This window comes from Ochotona curzoniae, unplaced genomic scaffold, assembly GCF_017591425.1.
Source record: "Ochotona curzoniae isolate NIBS_2020 unplaced genomic scaffold, NIBS_Ocur_1.0 scaffold_1037, whole genome shotgun sequence".
Lineage (NCBI taxonomy): Eukaryota > Metazoa > Chordata > Mammalia > Lagomorpha > Ochotonidae > Ochotona > Ochotona curzoniae.
Genome location: NW_024467083.1, coordinates 16467205 through 16487961, shown reverse-complemented (window position 1 = coordinate 16487961; position 20757 = coordinate 16467205). Strand labels below are relative to the sequence as shown.

At 43.4% G+C, this 20757-nt stretch overlaps 1 protein-coding gene across 4 annotated transcripts in view; it reads left to right on the top strand.

The window, feature by feature from the left end:
• Positions 1 to 20757, top strand: part of VAV3 (vav guanine nucleotide exchange factor 3) — a 349285-nt gene that overhangs the window by 60772 nt on the left and 267756 nt on the right. For all 4 annotated transcript variants that reach the window (XM_040998716.1, XM_040998713.1, XM_040998714.1 and 1 more), the window contains exon 2: positions 17208 to 17324. In XM_040998716.1, the coding sequence (XP_040854650.1) occupies positions 17208 to 17324 (117 nt within the window). The remainder of the gene's footprint in view (positions 1 to 17207; positions 17325 to 20757) is intronic.

The following is a 20757-nucleotide window of genomic DNA, read 5'->3' as shown; positions in this document are numbered from 1 at the left end:
TATTGTGCAAAATGTGAAGGCATATTCATTTCTGGTCAATCATGGATAATTGTGTAATGCTTTAGGACAGTGTTTTTGAGGGATGGCAGCAGTAGCTGTTGCTGTGCAAGTTAGCTCTTACCTGTGCTTTTAGTACTTGGTGACATTTCTCATGGCTCACCAGGAGACATCTTTGAGGACTGAGACTCATGGCAACATCTGGAAGTGCTGCTATTGCAAAAAAAAAAAAAAAAAACAACACTCTGACATTGATTTAATGCAGGAGTTTTCTTTGTGATTTGGGGATACAGTGAGCATAGCAGCCTTCGGAGACAAGGTTGGATGTGTTGAGCACATTGCCGTATTTAATGCTTGATCTTTTAAAGAAATATCACAACCTTATTAGAAGTAACACACAAGATGGAAGAATCCACCATGGGGGGGAGCGGGTTTTGGGGAGGGAGGGGGGAATCCAAGTGCCTGTAAAACTGTGTCTCATGATGCAATGTAATAAAAAAATAACACACAGACTCTGGACTCTGTGAAAGTAGACTGTTTCTAAGTAAAAGCTTTAACCCCTTGTTTTTTATAATAAAGTTGGAAGTGACTACCTCTTGGAAATTTTTTCCTAGGTATATGTAAAATAAACTTCAGGAAAGACCAACTATTTAAAATTTGCTATAGCAAAGTATTAACAGAAAATCATTTTAAAATTTACAAAATTTTCTAGAAACTTGGCAATAAAGTTATAGCAACGAAATTGAAACTGTTCAGTGATAAAATTGGATTTGTGAATATTTGACTGATTAGTATTTTTTACAGGGTGACAGTAGCGCCTCAACAACCTGTGATCTTTTGTATTTGTCCTAGACTTGTGGCCAGGTAGCATGTAGATTAATGTTCTACAAAGATACTACATGGAAGAGAACATCAAAGCTAATATGCACATACTAATTCTGGGAAGGGTGTTGGGGACAGAATTGCAGCTGCTGTTGGGAACCCCTGCATCCCATATGTGAATGCCTGGATCGTGTTGTATGTAGTATCAATACAGTCCAGCTTCCTGTTAATGCGTGTGACAGGCAGCAGTGATAGTTCTAGTAGTTGAGTTCCTCCCACCTATGGGGGTAACCCAGATTGAGTTTCGGGCTTCATGATTCATTGTGGCCCAACCGTGAGAGTTTGGGAATGAATTAGTGCAAAGATTGTTTCTGTCTCTTACTCTTGCCTTTCAGGTGACAGAAACAAATGCAGTAGAATCAAATATACACTGCCATTGAAAATGGTGTATGATGGAGAAAAGTGTGAGCCAAAAAATTGCCCATCTTCATTGTGACTTGAGAGTGTGGAGAGAGCATGACAGCAGACTTAATACTTTATCTACAGAATTCAGGAAAAATATTCTCAGGGGACTTACAAAATGTATCACTTGTAGTAAATGCATATTCATTAGCATGTGTGTTGCAATCTTTACATACAAGCAGAATAGGTTAATCTGATTTTGTAACTTATTCTATTTTCCCCTGTATAAGGTAAATGATTACTGTTTGAATTTGTTATCTTTAAGATAAAGATGAAAATGGAAGAAAAGGGAGAAACCACACACACACACACACACACACACACACACAAATTCAGAGATAGGAAGTCATGCTGCTTCCATTTGTCCAACTTCTTGAAGTTCTTTGTCTCCTGGATTATGAATTTCTAGAGGGCACCTGTTCAACTTTTCCTTGTATCTTCAGCATCTAGCTGATGGTACTCAGCCTGTTCCTTTTATAATTCCATTGAATACCTCCTGCAATCCTGCCTGTTTCCGCACCTTCAAGAATTCCTATAATTCTGATGTTCAGTTTTTTGAGTATCATTCATTTCTTGGCTAGATTTCTTGACTTTATTTAGATCTTCTTCCAAGTGTTTGTGTGTTCTTGAATTGGTTATGTTACAATTCTGATTCTTCTGCAGCATTCACTCTTTAGTTTAGGCTTTCTGTTGTGTTCTTTTCAGCCCAAGTATTTCAATTTGGACCTGTTCTATTGAATCTCTATGTGGTGATCTTTAAATTTCTTGTTCTTGCCATCGTTTCTCATTATCTCTGAAGTTTCATGTTTTTTTGTATTCCTTATCTGGGAGTGCCTCAGTGTCTTCATCTGCAGCTCTAAGATTGACGTGATCTTTTTGTTCATTTCTGAGGGAAGTGCTAGCTCCCTCATCTGTTACTTCCTGTTTTTCTGCCTTTCTCCAGGTGTTTTTGACCTGTACACTTCCTTGTTAATATATGTGCCTGTTGGGGCTTCAGTGTCTGGTGTTTTGCTGGAGTTTTTTGGGATGCCTGTCTGGGGACCGGGACGCTGCTGAGGCACAGGGACACCCACTGTACCTCTGCCTGAAGTGGTGGGAGGGCGTTCTCTTGGACCTGCCTTCTTCAGGCGGTGATGATGCTCATTGACCCTGTGGGTCGCGCAAGCCAACATCTGTTGCTAGAGCAAGTAGTGGGAAGGCAAGCCACAGCCACAGCTTAGTGTGCTGCTGTTTGATATGACCAGGGACCCACACTTCTCTGCCACTCAGTGTCTGAGTCCATACTCTGTCCCCCAGGGATCCTGCATCATCTTTTAGGTGATCCTGGTGTATCTCAGGGGGGCTCAGGGTACAGGTCCTTTAGGTTTGGGCAGACTCGGTTCTTGCTCCATGCGTCCCTGTCTAATGGTCCACTCCCCGGCTGATCCCTCCCCAAGGGCATACCCTCCTTGTTTGGAGGGCACCTGTTCTGGTGCCTGTGGGTTTCTCCTCAGGTTTGCTTTCGTCACCAGTGTTTTGTCCTATGGGCTCCTTTGCCTCCCACCATTTCCTTGGGAAAGACAAGACTCCCACTGGGAAACTCTATACTGGTTTGAAACTCACCAGGCTTTGTATTCCTGGTTGCAGTCAGCTTTCACCCTCCTTGGCTGCTGGCTGCAATCCTGAGCATTTTCAGCAGCTCTTCCTTTACTGCTTGGCACCTGTCTCCCTCTGGTGGACTCGAGGGAATTTTGGTCACCTCGCCCAACAATTCTCTTCCAGTTCTCGACTGGATCCTGGCCCTAAACTTCCTGCACACTCGACTACACCTAGCTTCTATGATTGGCCATCTTGAATTCCTACTCAGCCAGTTCCTGATGTGGTACCTTAGTACGTACTGGACACTCAGATCTTACACTAAGACTTGGATTTCTTGATTAACTCACCAAATTTTAATAGTCGTATTAGGCCTGAAAGTGTGGTTTAGGGTCTTAAAAATTGCTTTGTTTTTCCTTTTTTTGGTAAAGATTTTTATTGGAGGGCCTGGTGGCGTGGCCTAGCGGCTAAAGTCCTCGTTTTGAATGCGCCAGGATCCCATATGGGCGCCGGTTCTAACCCCGGCAGCTCCACTTCCCATCCAGCTCCCTGCTTGTGGCCTCGGAAAGCAGTCAAGGACGGCCCAAAGCTTTGGGACCCTGCACCCGTGTGGGATACCTGGAAGAACTTCCTGGATCCTGGCTTCGGATCGGCATAGCATTGGCCGTTGCAGTCACTTGGGGAGTGAATCATCGTACAGAAGATCTTCCTCTCTGTCTCTCCTCCTCTCAGTATATCTGACTTTCCAATAAATAAATCTTTAAAAAAAATTTTGGAAAGTCAGATACACACAGAGGAGGAGAGACAGAGGAAGATCTGTCCGCTGGTTCACTCCCCAAGTGGCCACAGCGGACTGCGCTGAGCCAAACCAAAGCCAGGAGCTTCTTTCAGGTGCAGGTGCAGGGTCCCAAGGCATTGGGCGGTCTCTGATTGCTTTCCCAGGCCACAAACAGGGAGCTGGATGGGAAACCGGGCTGCTAGGACACCATATTGGGGTCTCGGCACATGCAAGGCGACAACTTCAGTCACTAGGCTACTGCGCCAGGACCTTTTACTTGTTACACCAGCAGCCTTTGAAATATGTTAAGTAATTTTAAATGGGCATTTATAAATGAGCTATCGAGAGAAAGGTATTTCTATAGAAGAACCATAAAATTGTCTTGGGACTAGTGCTGTAGCACAATAGGCTAAACTCACCTGCAATGCCAGTATCATATATGGGCACCTGTTCATTTCTGGCTGCTCAGTTTTCAGTCCAGCTCCTGCCTGTAGCCTGGAAAAGCAGCAGAGTATGTCTCAAGTCTTTGAGCTCCTGGAAACTTGTAGGAGACCTTAAGGATGCCTCTAGCTTTGGATTGGCCCAGCTCAAGCCATTGTGACCATGTCTTTTGTCTCAGAAGAAAGTAAATCTAAGAGGAACCATTGTCCTGATTTGCTGTGGATGGTCCTTACATCTTGTCACTTCTCTATGATTGACAGTGTTCTTTCATTAAAATTAAGGTTTAGATGATAAATTGAATTATCCCTGTTCCTCCTCTTTCCTTGACCATCCTTCATGCTTCATATCATTGCTCTTTGGTAGTAAGCCTTCTTTGACTCCTCCACTTAGCTTTTCTTTTTATTAATTACATTGCATTATGTGACACAGTTTCATAGGCTCTGGGAATCCCCCAACACCTCCCCGCATCCCCCCCCCATGGTGGATTCCTCCACCTTGTTGCAGTATTACAGTTCAAATTCAGTCAAGATTTTCTTTGCAAATATATACCAAGCATAGAGTCCAGCATCTTCTTGTCCAGTTAAATTCAATGGTTTTTTGGAGACCATCTCTGATCTGAAGGTAGAGCTGGCAGAATATCATCCCGATCCATTAAAAGCCCTAACACAACATCAATTTACAACATTATGGAATTACTTGACATGGTATTGAGTAACCAGTATGTCAAAAAAATTGCAGGTTCTTAAGCACATCCTGTAAGTACTTCATTGACATTTCAATTTTAGTTTATATACGGAATCGGCTGCTATATACCTCAGAATGGCTATAGGGTACTTAATATTCAGCTGTTTCATGTCTATTTTCGTTTTAGTATTTAGCAGTTTATAGCATTGAGGCATAATTTTGCTGAACTTGGCAGATTTTAGGATAGTCTAAACAGGCTTATAACTCTGACAAGGCATTTGTCAACAGTTGAGGCGCAGAACAGTTTTAGGAGGGGTATGCAGAGAAATCTTCAATACCCTAGTGAAGAATAACTAATCTTTGTGTCCTACCTAGTAAGGTATATGTGAACACACTCTGACTATTTCCCGTCTGATTCTAAGCTTTCCTTGTTGTTCTGTCCTAATTTTTGTTTGCTTTTTTGGGGGGGGTGTGGGTAGGGGCGGCTCCAGAGCGACCCTGATGGTCATTGCAAGAGAGGGTGGGGATCCAAAGTTGGAACTAAGGACCAGAAAAGGCTCATTTCCCTAGTCCTGAAGGAAGTTTACTGTTTTGTTTCTGCGGACCACTCAGGGCTCCTGGCTGTTTCGAAGACCTTGGATCGTGCGAGGGAGGATTTGGGCTTCTTGCATCCCATGTGGTAGGTCCAAACAGGGGTGGGTGACCTCAGAGTTCTCGGTCTCCAAAGGCACTCCAATTCCCCGTGGTTTCCTTGGCAGTTGAGAGGTAGTCCTTGGTGAGGATCTGAGAGTCTTCAGGGTTGGAATGCAAGCCTCCTGTCCACCTGCTCCACTCTGGGGGTCCCCCCATGCTCTGTGCATATGACCTCCTGTTAAGAGGTTGTCAGGATCGCTCTTGATTCTCCCTATATGCCTTTGTAGCTTTACTATTGTTTAATGCTGATTCAAGTCTGAGTTACCTGTTTTGTCCTGATAGAATATGTGAGGAAGACGTGAAGTATAACCTAAGGAGATGGAAGATTTCTCTGCTCTCCCACCCCCTTTCCGAGTAGCTTAAGGTCTTAAAAGTATATTAGGTTTTACAATTCTTTGATGTAGATCATAAGCAGTCTGACTCACATTGATTGTACGTTCATTGGTTACATCACAATATCTTATGGCATGAGACACAGGCTGTTTGGGGTTGGAATAATACTACAGTTTACAGGTATTGTGTTTTGGATTGACATGATTTCATCTTAAGGCAAACATATGGTATCTAACCTTTTGGGATTGGCTCATTTCCTTAGCATAATGGTTTCCAGTTGGGCCCATTTTGCCACAAAGAACTGCATTTCGTTTTTTTTTAATAGCTGAGTAGTGTTCCATGGAGTAAATGAACTATAGCTTTCTTATCCAGTCTTCTGTTGATGGACATTTCAGTTGCTTCCAAGTTTTTGCAATTGATTGTGCTGCTATGAACATAGAGGTGCATGTTGGTTTCTGGTGTAGCAGGTGTTCTGGATATATTCCTAGGAGTGCTATTGCTGGATCATAGGAAGTTTGAGTGCTCTCCATAATGATTTCCATAGAGGCTGTACCAGCCTGCAGTCCACCAGCAGTGGAGTAGGGTTCCCTTTTCCCCACATCCTTGCCAGCAAGTGGTGTTGGTGGTTTTTTGTATGTGAGCCATTCTTATTGGCGTTAGGTGGTACCTCATTGTTTTAATTTGGATTTCCCTTATTGCCAGGGAACTTGAGCATTTTTTCATATGTATGTTTGCCTTTTGGGTTTATTTCTTTGTGAAATATTTGTCCATTTCCTGTGCCCATTTCTTGAGTGGTTGGTTTTAGTGTTTTGGTGGTTCTGGAGATTGTTGTATATTCTGGAGATTAGCCCCTATCACCTAATGTAGTGTGCAAAGATCTCCCATTCTGTGGGTTGCTTTTTTTACTTTGTTTCCCTTACTATATAGAAGCTTCTTAGTTTGAAGTCCTATTTGTTTTGGTCTTTTTTGCTAGTGCTTTTGGTGTCCTTTTTAGGAAGTCAGGGCCTACACCTAAATCTTGCAGGGTGTTTCCAACATTTTCTTCCAAAAGTTTGAAGGTTTCTGGATGTAGGTTTAGGTCTTTTATCTATTTAGATTTAATCTTAGTGTGTGGTGAACGATGGGGGTCTATCTTGTTTCTGCAGGCTATCAACCAGTTGTCCCAACAGCATTTTATTGAAGAGACCTTCCCATTTGCATGCATTGTCTTTTTGTCGGATTATTTGGCTGTATCTGTGTGGGTTCCCTTCTGTTACTTCGATTCTGCTCCATTGATCCTCCTCTTTGTGGCAGTACCAGGCTGTTGTGATCACTACCGCCCTATAGTATGTCCAGAGGTCCGGGACTGTGATTCCCCCTTTTTACTAATTATTCAGGATGGTTCTAGCTATTCGTGGTTTTTCCACTTAGCTTTAATGCTGTTCTTTTAGATGCTGCAACATTTCAAGCACTTATCTTCTACATTGGGTGCAAAAGTATATAGGTTTGGTTAGTTTTGACATTCTGTACATAGTCTCATTTAAGGCCAGTCTCTCGCATTCTTGCACTCTTGCACTCAGTACAGAGGGATGAATCTAAGGAGGGACAGACCTTGGTGCACATCTTGGCTCTGGCGTAGGGAACTGTGTGACAAGTAACTTAGTTTGATCACTGAGTGGGCCTTGGTTAGATATGAGGTTAAATCATCTTCCTATTGGCTAGAAGAATTTAATTTAAAATCTGGGCATTGGAAATGGTAACATTTCTAAAGACGATTGTATTTTGACTTGCATAAAATTTTGGGATGATGCTAAATTGGGAGAAGTGTGGGTGCAGCAAGAATATTAGGTTAGAAATGTGGGCAGAAAATGAATTGCAATTTGACACAGGGAAACAGTGACTGATATACATGAGGATAGTTGCTCGGGAGTTATATAAGGATCCTACTGAAAGGCATTATAGAAGAGATTTCTTCTTTGTACCTGGCAAACGGAGAGGGTTGCCAAGTTTTTTAGTTTAGAACAGTGTTCTATTCCACTGAACTGATTGTAGTCGAAACACTTTTCTTGCTGGCTTCTTTGTTTTAAAAATATATTTTTATTTGAAGGCACTTTTACAGAGACATCCTCTGTTTTCTGGTTTACTCCCTAAGTGGCCACAATGGCTGGAACTGAGCTGATCCAAAGCCAGGAGCTTCTTCCGGGTCTCCTATGTGGGTACAGCGTCCCAAGGCCTTGGACCATTCTTGACTGCTTTCTCAGGCCACAAGCAGGGAGCTGGATGGGAAGTGGAGCAGCTGCAACATGAACTGGCACCCATATGGGATGCTGGCAAATGCAAGGTGAGAATTTAGCTACTAGGCTACCGTGTTGGGCTTTCTCACCCATACTTCCTAGAGAAGTTATATTTACATATAAATCACTTGGGAAATGTTCCACTTCATTATTAGTTGTGCTACAGCCTTGCCCTTTTCCATAAAGCAGATAATACAGGATACGGTAAATAGCAGTATTCTCTTTAGTATTTTAAAAGTTTTATTTTTATTGGAAAGTCAGGTTTTAAGAGATGGAGAGACAGAAAGGTCTTCCTTCCATTGAATCGCTTCTCAGGAGGCTGTAAGGGTCAGAGCTGAGCTGATTCAAAACCGGGAGTCAGAAGTTTCCCCTGAGCTCTCCCAGGCAGGTGCAGGGTCCCAAGGCTTTGGGCCATTCTCTGGTGCTTTCCCAGGCCAAATACAGGGAGCTGGATGGGAAGTGGAGCAGGTGGGATCTGAGCCAGCACGCAAATGGCCCATGCAAAGTGAGTACTTCAGCTAGGCTTCTGCATTATGCCCCTCTTTCGTATTTTATAACCAGTAGGCAGAATGTTACAAGATTAAGTGGTTATTCCTTTAATTTTTACTTTATATATGGGAATTCAGTTGGTATTCTTGAATCTGACTTTTGTGGATATTTATAATGTTTTTAAACATAGAACCAGAGTAAGACTGGTTGAAACCCAAATTGATATTTATAAAATTAAGATGCATCTCATTTAAAATATTCTCTGCTTGGTAACAAAATGGGCATGTGTGTCACATTTGTGTCCATGTACAGATATAAATATACATACTTCTATATAGTCCTAGCCAGGATATCAGATTACATGGGGATCATGAAATGCCAAGTCCGTGAGCTTTTGTGTAGACTGCAGTATCACCATTCAGAAGTGGGACTCCTATATTGTGAGCAGTAGTCAAGCATTTTGAATCAAACACTAAGATAGATGGTTAATATATTGTATAAGTGTTTGCCATAGAAGGGATATAGCTGGATTTTTTTTCACATAATGGACTTATGGAAGAATTTAACATGGACATAGAAGACAAATTCCTGGCACTTAGATTTCCTAGGAAATTATTAAAAAGCTTGAATGAAAATGGCTGCTTATTTAACATTGGGCTCTTTTATTTTATTAATATTGTTTACATAGTTGAAGGAAGTATCTCCATATGGGTCTCCAATTAGGATGGTCAGGGTTGAGGTATGGAAGAAGCAGGGTGAAACAAATGTTTGAATTTTTATTTACTCTCCTATGTCTTTGGTGGAAGAAAGAAGGACTGTCAAGCTGTATCAGCACCAGGGGATACGGGATGGTCATTTGATGCTTTAGAGATGCCAGTTTGGGGAATAATGCTCAGATGGTGTTACTTGAGTGGTTTTGATGGTTCTGAGACATTGTTAGCTTCTGGTACCATGTTTGAATGAATCTTTTCAAGGCCTAGTGGCTGACCAAGTCTATCGTAGTGCATCCACAGACCAAGAACGTGCTGCAAAGCTTGATCAGAGTGGTTCGACCTGTTCTACTTCCCATTCTCTGATACAGTGCTTGGTGTCCTCTGCTAGGGTAAACGAATTGGCTGTCATGTCCCCACTGTGTATCTGGGTATGTTGTCCACTGCATAGGTGTAATCAACTGTCCTGACATGACACATGCACTCCAAGATCAGACCATACACCCTATGATTTTTCCCTGTGGTTGGTCTAAGTCCAGTGGTCTTGCTAGGAAGTCCTCCAAGAATCCCCTTCTTGAGTGTCCTCAGGGTCAGGTTTGGCCTGTCACCCGAACCAGCCAATGCACATACTGGTAGATACAACTGCCTGATCACTTCTGGTATTGGACACATTTTTATCCAAAAGAATTATTGTGATAAATGATGTAATTATGTTATTTAAAATCAAATTAAGCTTCTTGTAAGAATATTCTGGATGCTATTAACAATAAGCACTTGCCACACAAACGTGTTAGAGCATATGGACACAACTTAATGTAAAATTTCACTTAGTTTCCTGGCTTCCCTCTTGGTTTCTCTTGCTTCCAAGGAATGGTGGTTAATTTTCTCTAGTTACTTAGGTATTTATTGATTTGTTTCTAATGTCTGTTATAAAAGATCTTGTGATTTACGCTTGAGACAGATTGAGCCTGTATGCTCAGACATCTTTCATGAAGCAATGTTGGGAAGGTGGCTTACAGCAGAGCATAGTTCCTGTATGTCAGGTGTTGTGCAGTAGGGGCAGTGCATTTTTTTTTTTGACATTTATGAGCTTTCCTGGTATTAACTATCTCACAACACCATCATTTTTAGATAAGTTGAAAAATAAAAACCCTTACATTATGAATGTTGTTCAATGTGTCTCTTAAGATTTATTTTTATTTGAAAGGCAGATTTAAAGAGATCTTCCATCTCACTGGTTCACTCCCCCAAATGGCCACAATGGCTATAGCTGAGCCAGGAGCTTCTTCCAGGTCTCCCATATGGGTGAAGGGGGCCAAGGACTTGAGCCGTTTTCTCCTGCTTTCCCAGGCCACAAGATGGAGCTGGATGGGAAGTGGAACAGTCAGGGATACAAACTGACAGCCTTATGGGATATCAGTTGAGCCCCTGCGCCAACCCCAAATGCTTTTTAGTGAATTCATAGTTGCAGTGTAAGAAAAGAATTCTGGAGGCATCTCATGATGTGATTGCTTTGTAGGACAGACAAACAAGCCTCTTGTTAGAGACCCTCTGACTGAAAGTGGGAAAAGACAGATGAGTTCCACAGAAATAAATTTCAAAAGCTCTTGGAGATAAACTAATAACTTAGTGAATTTGAAGAGGCAGTCAGGACAGAGAAGGCAGAAGATTAGGTGAAAGAGTCAGCAATAGAATGGTCCAGTAAAGGACAATCTAGAGATGATCCCCCTCCTGTCTGTTTTTCCTGACAAGTTCTGTGAAGGGTGGTTGGTTGGAGCCCTTTTGGAAAGGCAAGAAAAAGGGGTCAGAGTCAGGAAGGTGCTGGGAGGGACTTGATAAAGCCTGAGCTGGGGCTTAACTCTGATTGGAAGTTCCCCTTATATTTTAGGGCTGGTGAAGGAGCTTGGTAGCAGTCTCTGAGCCTCACAAAACTGCCAGTCAGCCTGTCAGGGACCACTTGAAATCTGAATTATGCCAAGGACATAAATGCATGGCCTCTCCTCAAGTGGAGTAATGAGAGCCTTTAAAAGTGATGGCCTGAGGCCCTCTTTGCCTTGTGTCTTGGCTGGGAAACTACACTGCTCTGAGGCTGTGAGGAATTGCCAACGTGCCCCCGGGATACCGTTTCTAAGTTGCAACTGAGATTTTACAATCAGCCATGGATGCTTTTCCTTTTAAAATAACCTTGGTGAACACAACCCATCCCTGATTGCCAATAGGTTTATAGAAGCAGGTGTTTATCTTTGAAATCACAAGAGACACCACCAAGTTTGCATTCATATCTTTGGGAAGAGATGGAGTGGGGAGTCTTCTACACAGAGAAGGGAGGCTAGGTACCTGATGTGTAATGGGATAGGACAGAGCTTTCCACTTTGACTGCAAGCTTGGGCAGTGTGAGCTCTGCCTGTTTCCCCTTGGTAACATCAGTGTCCCTCATGCTGAAGTGGCAACAGAGGCTGCTGGCACCTTGCAAAGCCGCTTGCACTTCCTACTCTTGAGAGTTTCCTGGTCGTGAAACATTGATCCAGAGAGCTTTATCTTTTTTATAAAAACATTTTGTTTTATGATGCAGTTCATAGGTTCTGGGGTTGCCCAGGCCGAGAGGGGAAATCAATGTGGGCAGGGATGGACCTTGAGGAAGGACACTGGCAAATTTTGCAATGACTTAGGCCTTAATGGTCTGAGAAGTATCTTTTGGAGGTTTCGTGCCAACTGTATTGAGTGCTTTTATATTCTTTCCTCAACTTGGAACAAGCAAGCCCTTCATGTCTGAGTGGTGATGAGGCTAAGCATGGAGATTGAAGGCAATGATCTTGTTATTAGAATACATAACTCGTGAACAGACATGACAGAAACTAGATGCCATCTATTGGCTGGGCTTTTCCATTTGTGAAGACAAGAATTGCCTGACACAGGGTGCCCTCTTTACACCCTCATTTACTGAATTGGCGTTTTCCTGGAATGCCCCGACTGCACTCATGCAGGACACAGCTGTGATTCTTGGGTCTCCTCTTGGTGTTCCCCGAACCACTCACCTGTATTGCATCAGTTATCCCCCGTTTCCTTTCTTTGTTAACCTCTAGAGTGTTCCATTTCTTTCCCTCATCCTGGTATAACTCACCATTTCCTCAAATTCATATCACAGTGCCCTGAATATCTTTATATTGCTTGCTTACACAGCATTATCTCCCTAATAAAAAGAAAACCATTTAAGTCTACACACTGCAAAAAAAAAATGGAATTAATCTAATATATAATTGATGCTATGACCTCTGTATCCAGAATGTCTGAATTTGAATCCTGATTCCATTACTCTGGCAAATCCTGTACGTAAATTTGGGAAAAAACCCTAAACCTCAGGATATCGAGAAGAATAAATCTAGACTGGATTGTTAAGTGTAAATGGGATAAATATTTAGTATAAAGCTTGGTGTGTACCACTCACAGAAAAATCACAGTAGTGATGAATATGGTATGCAAATTATTTCCTTCTCCTACATAAAACCCTTTAACTGTTTGTCTCAGGATAAAGCTTGGATCTCTTTGGCATGCTGAGTAATCCCAGCTCCCTTGTCAGTTTCCTTCCCTGACTGCTCCCATTCAAGGTGGTGTCCATTGTTTGCATGCTCAGTCTTGCCACTTGCTCAAGTGCACCCTCTGCCATCCACCTAGTCTAGCTCTGCGTCCCCACGCTGGCAATTCCCATTTTGTCTCAGATACTCCCTCTTTGTGGTGTCACTTCATGCATAGCTATTCCAGGCAAATGATCCTGTTCCAGGACTCCCAGGGGCTTTGTAACACCTTCATAGATGACAATTGCAGCATGACCCTATAGCTTGCTTGTCAGCATACTTTGCCTGACCATGACTAGGCTTTGAGGGTGGAGTTTGGACCATGTTTTTCTGATCCTTATCTCTTGGGAGACTCACGAACATTTAGTACTTTCATGACTTGAACTCATTTAGGATGTGTTTTATGCCCAGCGAATAGTAAGCATCTCAATATTTGATAAATGAATAAATAGCTCTGTTTAAACTTTTCTGTATCCTTGATTGTCAGCTCTTCATCTTGAAAGAATTGCACTGGTCTGGGAGAACTGCCCAGTACCCAGTTCCTTGACTTTGCTTCAAGAAACAGCTCAGAAGTATATCAAAACAGTATTGATCAGCAAGATTTTAATTGAAAACAAAAGTATCAACTCTACAAGGGGTATGGCCCTATCTTGAAGTGGTCCCATCTTTGAACTATGTTCACTATTAGAGATTACTTAAAGGGGAGATATATTCTAATTAAGGGAGTAATTAGAGATTTCCCATTACCCTGGTCCTTTATGATCCCTATGATTTGATATTTCCTGTCATGGCCACTGGTAGGTGTGTTATTAGACATACTAAGGTATTTGTGTGTGTGTGTGTGTGTGTGTGAGAGAGAGAGAGAGAGAGAGAGAGAGAGAGAGAGAATGAATGAATGAATGAATGCATGTGCTGGACCATGTTGAAGCTTCATTCTGGTCTCCTACATGGGTGGTAGACTCCAAGTTCCTGAAGCACCTTCTGCTTTCCCTGACACATTGGGAGCTGAATTGGAAGTTGAATGGTTGAGATATGAGCCAGTGCTCGTGTGAGGTACAGATACTGTCAGTGGTGGCTTAACTCATGGACACCAAGATGCTGGCCTTGAGTATAAAATTAACTTGGGTCCTTCTAGGTCAGCCTTGGCCCTCTGAACTTCTATGAGCCTGCTCGTACCAGGATATGTTTATCTTCAAGTGGAATTAAATGTATGTCCTTTGGGTCTTGAGAGAATAGGAACCATTATCAACAGGTTGCTCAACTGCTACTTCCATCTCTGTCACAGAAACATACTTGATATTTTAGACATCCTTGGCTATTCAAGCTTAACTAAAATAAAAAATTCTAAGCCAAGATTAGATGGTTTATCAAAACTTTATAAATTCTGGTCAGATGTAAAATGTTTAGAATGGATTTCAGACAAATTTGTCTAGTACCTCATGAACTACCTCTGAAGATGGTGTATTTTAGGCTGCTACAGGTGATACAGAGGCCTAAAAAACTTCTAATGAGTAGACCGGGACACACTTGGTAAATGAAGGGTACAAGTATACATGCAGAAGCAGATATGGCACAGTGATTGCCTGGCTGGGTAGATGGAGTATCCATTATATCCATTATTCTTTGAACCGTTCTTTTGGTTTGAAATTTTAAAATAAAACAAAGGTGTGAAATTAGAAGCAGGCAGTACACAGGCACACTAGCAGGGGCATCTCTGCTTGGGACATTTACGGTGACAGCAGCACTCTCCTTCATTATTGGTTCCATCCTTGTGTGTGCCCAGAGCTGGACACCAGTGAAGAGCAAGGTCAGTGGGAGAAGCTCAACTTTCTCCCTGGGTAGTTTAAAAACAATGTTTGAAATAGAACCTGGTCTCATTTTTAGCATTTTCAGTTTATGTAGCATGGTAGGCACTTTAACCCTATTGAATGAAAAATATAGGGCAACCAGGTTTGAGGACTGCCTGGGAGAGAGCATACCCTGACGTTTTTCAGAGCCAGTATTTAGTTGAATTTAATAGAACTGAAAGTGAAGAGACAAGAATTTAGAGGAAGGCCCACTTTTGAAACTTCTGTGTATGCAGTGAGAGCTAGATTACATGCTGTTTTTATTTTTCAATACTATTTGTTTTTGAATGATCAAAGCACTTCAGTGGAAGTCAGTTGCCATTTTCCTTCCATTTGGGGAAAGTTTGAGTTTGAGAAACCTTCAGAGGGTGGCCTATGCTGCTATGCTTTGTTCCTTGGTGAGCTATGAGTGGGGCACTTAATTATGTAAAAAATATTGCCAGGAGCAGTTGCATAATCCCTGAGAGAGTAATTAGTGTCTGTCTTGAGGGGGAATGCACAGCTTTTAATCTGTAAATAAGCAATTCTGTGTGCGAGAGCTGCATGCAGAGTGAGTCTGTGTTGTAAAGGTCCCTCATGAATTTTTAAAAGTGAAAGTAAATTTCATGTGGCGATTGGCTGCTGCATTTGTTTCAAAGGGTTTATGATGTTTCCCATGTGGTTTTTAACCCTCCTGAAATATTTAGGCCTTGAGAAAGATTTCCATAAAGGGTGAAACAGTGTTTGAGCCTATGAAATCTCTGGGTGTTTCAGATACAGAATAAGTAAAATGTGCTGGATTCACATTCTAAAAGCCCCCAAAACAGGGCAAAATATTGATGTCACTTAAAGTGTAGTAAGATGAAATGTTGCTGATTTATTGAGGGTTAAGGATTTTTCTTAAGAAAAACAGCTATTTTTTCTTTTTTTCTTTTTTTTTTTTTAGTTCACATCAGTCAAAATTACTAAAGTTTTGGCTCATGTGTGGGACTGCATATAACACTTCTAGAAATAATGAATTTACTTTGAGGACACTGTGATTTTTGCTGTGGGCATCTGTCTTTTGGACACTGCAAGTAAATTCTGACTTTTGTGTTTAAGATGGGAGACTTGGAAGAAGCTCCTAACTTCCACTCGGCCCAAGCGTTGCTTACTGTGGCCATCTGAGGAATGAACGAATAGATGAAATCACTTAATCTGTTTCTCTATGTAACTTAGTCTTCCAAAAAGATCTATAAAAAAATCCGTGTTGTAATTTCTGCCATTGTTTTTTAAAACCCTCTATTTCTCTTTCCCTGTGCAGCCTAACTCAGGCTACATCCTATTCTCGTTTCCTCTTTTCCCATTGTACCCCTCAGCAACTTTTCACCCTGCTCCCCAAAACTGCTTTCGCCATAACCTTCACACCACTAGGTTCTAGCGGCAGGATTCGATGTAAATCTTCTTTGCATCTGACATGGCTTGCCACTCTCTCCACCTAGAAACACTTTTCTTTGCTGGCTGGAAGCCCATTCTCCTGTTGTATCACCTTCCTCACCAATCTTTCTCACATTCCTTTGTGTCTTTCCTTGTGTGAAGTTCTGAGCTCCTGGGTCCTCTCCTCTAGTTGCTGTCATGGTTAGATATTCTCTACTAACACTCCCAACTTTGTCTGAAGTACATTCCTATCTCCTGGACTGTAACTTGTGTATCCAGCTACCTGCCTGAAGCCCCATTGCATGACTGACACGTAATTTGGATATGACACAGGGAAAATGCTAACATCTGGTCTTCACATAGTTCTTCCCCCTGGATTATCACAATAGTTTCTGACCTCAGTTCCCTGCCTTTTACCTTCGCTCAGGTTTCAGTCTGTATTCAACAGAGGGGTCTGTAAAGACTCCTTCAGAACATTGTATTTTGTTCCTTGTTTAGCTCAATATGGGGCTTCCCATATGCAAAGAGTTGTCCACCAGGACCCTTCTGTCTTCTAATCCACCCATATCTTTCCAGCTCATCTTCTACCATTTGCCCCAGTCACTCTGTTTTAGCCCACTGGTCCTTTGTCAGACATATTCGTGCACCCTCGCCTTGGAGCCTTAGTACAGCATGCCTAGGTAGGCTACTATCCTATCTTTTCTACAGTTCTTCCTGGCATGCTCCTTCTGAACCTCCCATCTCTGCTGCTCTAGAATGGCCAGCATGTTCAGGCCTCCTCCCACCCCCACCTCTGGCAATGCGCATTTCTTACCTGTCCCCTTTGGCTTTACTTGCTGTCCTTATCTCCATAGGAGCTGAAAAGCAGCCACTGTTGGTATGTTGTTGCGTTTGTTCTCACCTGTCTTCTCACATTAGAATGAAAGCTTGTTGGGTGGAGGTTTGTCTGCTTTGCCCCTGGTTGGGGCAGCCTGGAGTGAGGGTGGGTGCTTAGCCTGTATCCTGCCAGCATCACTGGCAAGTGACCTCAGGAGCTGGCTGCTTCTCCCTTGTCCCTGTGATGCGTGTGAGTGTGACAGTAGAGCGAGCAGTCAGTGGCGTTCTCTGTATACTAATGCTTGTCTCCTGTTCCTTAGTTTCTCTGTCTGAAGAACATAAGGACATTTCTCACGGCGTGTTGCGAGACATTTGGAATGAGGAAAAGTGAACTCTTCGAAGCCTTTGACCTGTTTGATGTTCGTGATTTTGGGAAGGTAATGCCATTTATTTTTTGTTGTTGGCTGAAAGACATTGTATCAAATTCTGTGAAGTGGGGGACATTATATAAGTGGCTTGTCTTCTATAAAATGTGGTTAAATTTCACACCCTGGTGGCTTAGAAAAACAGTACAATACACAGTAGTGACAACCAAATACATAGCAGCAACTTTCCTGGTGAGATAGGATTGCTGTTACAGTTAAAGCAGTACAAGAGAAATCTTTTTGTTTTTTCCTCCTGTTTATTCCTGAGAGGACTTGCATCCTCTATCATTTACGTGGCTTGTTGGCTGTAAAAGCTGAGGACCAGTACTTTTTCCTTCTAGTCTTTCCTGTATTTAGAAGGCACCTAATTTTTGCAAGTTGAAAAAATGCTCACCTCTTTTCTGACATTGGGAGATGACTTGAGATATTTAAGGTTGTCATTTATACTTAGATTTTTTGGATTTCTGTATACCTTTTATGTAGGAATTTTAATATTTACTTATTACTAACATGCACTCTGCACTTGGACCTGTTAGGTAAAACAAATCATCCTATCAGAGGTCATGGGCACTTATTATGAAGTGATGGGAGATAATTTAAACTTCTTTAAGTACTTACTTTTATTGGAAAGTCAGATTTACAAAGATTCTCTATCCACTGGTTCACTCCCCAAGTGGCCGCAGCGGCTGGATCTGAGCTGATCCAGAGCCAGGAGCTTCTTCTGGGAATTCCATGCAGGCGCAGAGTTCCAAGGTTTTGGGTCATCCTTAACTGCTTTCTCAGGCCACAGGCAGGGAGCTGAATGAGAAGTAGAGCAGCCGGAACATGAACTGATACCCAAATGGGATCCTGGCACATGCAAGGGAGGATTTTAGGACCCAGCATGGTAGCTTAGTGACTAAATTTAAACATCTAAGAAATAAACAGCAATGAAAGGATGAAGTAATTAAGCTGACATGACTTTAGCCCCTGCCAACATAATCTTCATTATGAAAATAAGTACCCAAGAAGGAAAACACCAAAAATAACACGAAGTTTGTCCTCACACTTGTCGTTCATGTGCTGTAGCCTTCACAAAAGAAGGCTTGAGAGTGATACTTGGATTGCAGGGCTGTAGTATTTTGGTTATAACATGAAGCCAAAGTAAGGGTTTGGCTGGCTTGGGTTTTTCTTTGGTAAAAAGAGCACAATTCTATACTTGCAGGCAAGCGAGGAGACTGAGACCTGGTGGTTTGGATGGGAGAGACCTTTATGGGTCAGACTGATGCACCAGCCCACATCGAAGTCCTGGGTTGGGCTTGTTGGCATGGAACATGGCTAACACATGCCAGCACACATGCAAGCTATGGCTGGAGGCTTGTCTGGTAGGGCCTGATCCTAGTACCTGACAGTGTCTCATCAGGGGATGGGTAGCATTAGACTGGGCCATGACACCAACCAGCATGTGAGAGAACCAGTTTCAGGGGTGGATTCTGTGAGGGATATGTGGGCTTAACCCTATGGAACTATAAGCCCTACTCTGGTTAGCTTGAGAGTTGGGGTGATGATGGCTGAGCTAGATGTGACTATGGAACTCACTGATGCTCACCAGTACTGGGGCCTGGAACAAGCAGGGCAGGTTCAGGCTGCAGCACCTGCAGGATACCCTAAAACGGAGTGTGGGGCCAGCCAGGTTGTACCAGCTCATACAAAGGCTGAAATGGTTGGGGCAGGCCAAGCATCCACCGGCATGCATGAGATCTGGGTCTGGGAGTGGCCCAAGTGGGGAAATCTAGGTGTTGGCCAGGCTAGGCAGGGTAGCTCCATCCGTTGGCAAGTGTATGAGTTAGTTTTGGAAGGGGGCAGACCAGGTGGGACCGAGCAAACCATAGCTCACTGGCAAGTGTAGAAACCCCAGGCTGAAGTGCAAGTCATGCCAAGCTAGGCTGCCACATCTGCTGGCTTTCATGAGCCAGGGATAAGAGCAGACTGAGCAAGACGAGATTGTAGCACCCACTAGTGAGAGTTGGGACTGGGGGCTGGCTGGGCCAGACCAGGCTGCAGCATCAGAAAGCAAAGGCCAAGACAGGTGAGGGGCTATGCCAAGCTCAATCACAGCCATCACTGTCATGCACAAAATCTGTGGCTGGTATCGGGCCTGGTTGGGGAGCTAAGGGGATGCCTTAACTGGATTGTGGATTTCACTGTTGTATGCAGGGGTCAGAGTTGGTTGTGGTCTGGTCTGAACATGGATAAAGTCTCCCTAGGTATGGACTAGGTATGGGGCATACAAGACTGGGCTAGACTCTAGCACCCATTAGAACTCGTGAGAATCAGGATAGGTGTAGGATGGGCTGGGTCTCTGTCCCTGCTGAGCCGTGCGTGAGCTGTGTCTGGATATGGACCAGGCTTGACTGGGCTGTAGCACCCGATAATAAGAACCGGAATGGGTGAGGGCTGGTCAGGAAAGGCCATTCTGACTATGATAGGGGGTGAACTAAGTAGGTCTGGCCTATGGACCCACTGGTATGTTTAAGATCTGGCACTGGGAGAGGTTCTGATGGAGGAGTTTGGCAACTCTTCTGTCAGGACACAGTCCGGGCAGGTGAACGTATGAACCACAATAGGCAGCAGCCCAGACCACGCTGGGTTATGGTACCCTTGGGCTTACCTTTGACTCAGGTCTGGGGCAAGCCAGGCTGGGCCAGTTCATATTGCCCACTGGCGAATCCAAGAGCCAGACTGGTGTGAGGGACCTGCCAGTCCACATTAGGGTTGGGGTTGGGGGATGGCTGGTTTGGCTAGGCTATGGTCCCAACCAGCGTGAGCTGGAACTAGGGGTGGGCTGGCCCCGGCTAGGATACAGCACCCACTTACAAATGCCGAGTCATGCAGGTTATTACAGATTGGGCCGCGGCACCTAACCAGCATATGTGAGATGTGCTGGGCAGTGGATGAACCCAATAGGGGGCTGTATGGTACCCATTGGTGAATGTGAGAGTTGGGCTACAATACCTGTTGGCCTGCATGCAAGCTGGATCAGGGACAAGCCAGGCTGGGCAGACTGTGCCTACTGGTACACACAGAAGGCAAAGGGCATGAGGGTTGGTGGGGCTTTGTTGCAGCATTGGTTAGAAGATCCTTGCCTAGGGGAAAAATTACCAAGCTAAACTGCAGTACCACCTGGAGAGAGCAAGATCTGGGAATGGGCCCAGTAGGGAAACGGACACCTCCCTTTTGGGTTACAATTCCCACTGGTGAGCATGAGAACCAGGACTGGGACAGGCATGGCCAGAGTGGTACCCACCAGTACGTGTGTGGGCTGGATAGTGGGGCTGTTTGGGTCAAATTAGGCTTCAATGCCTATTGACACATGTAAAAGCTGAATGGAATGTGGTATAGACAGAACCAGTCTGTACATGCTGGCAAGCACATGAACCAGGCAGGGGGCGGGCCTGGTGGGAGT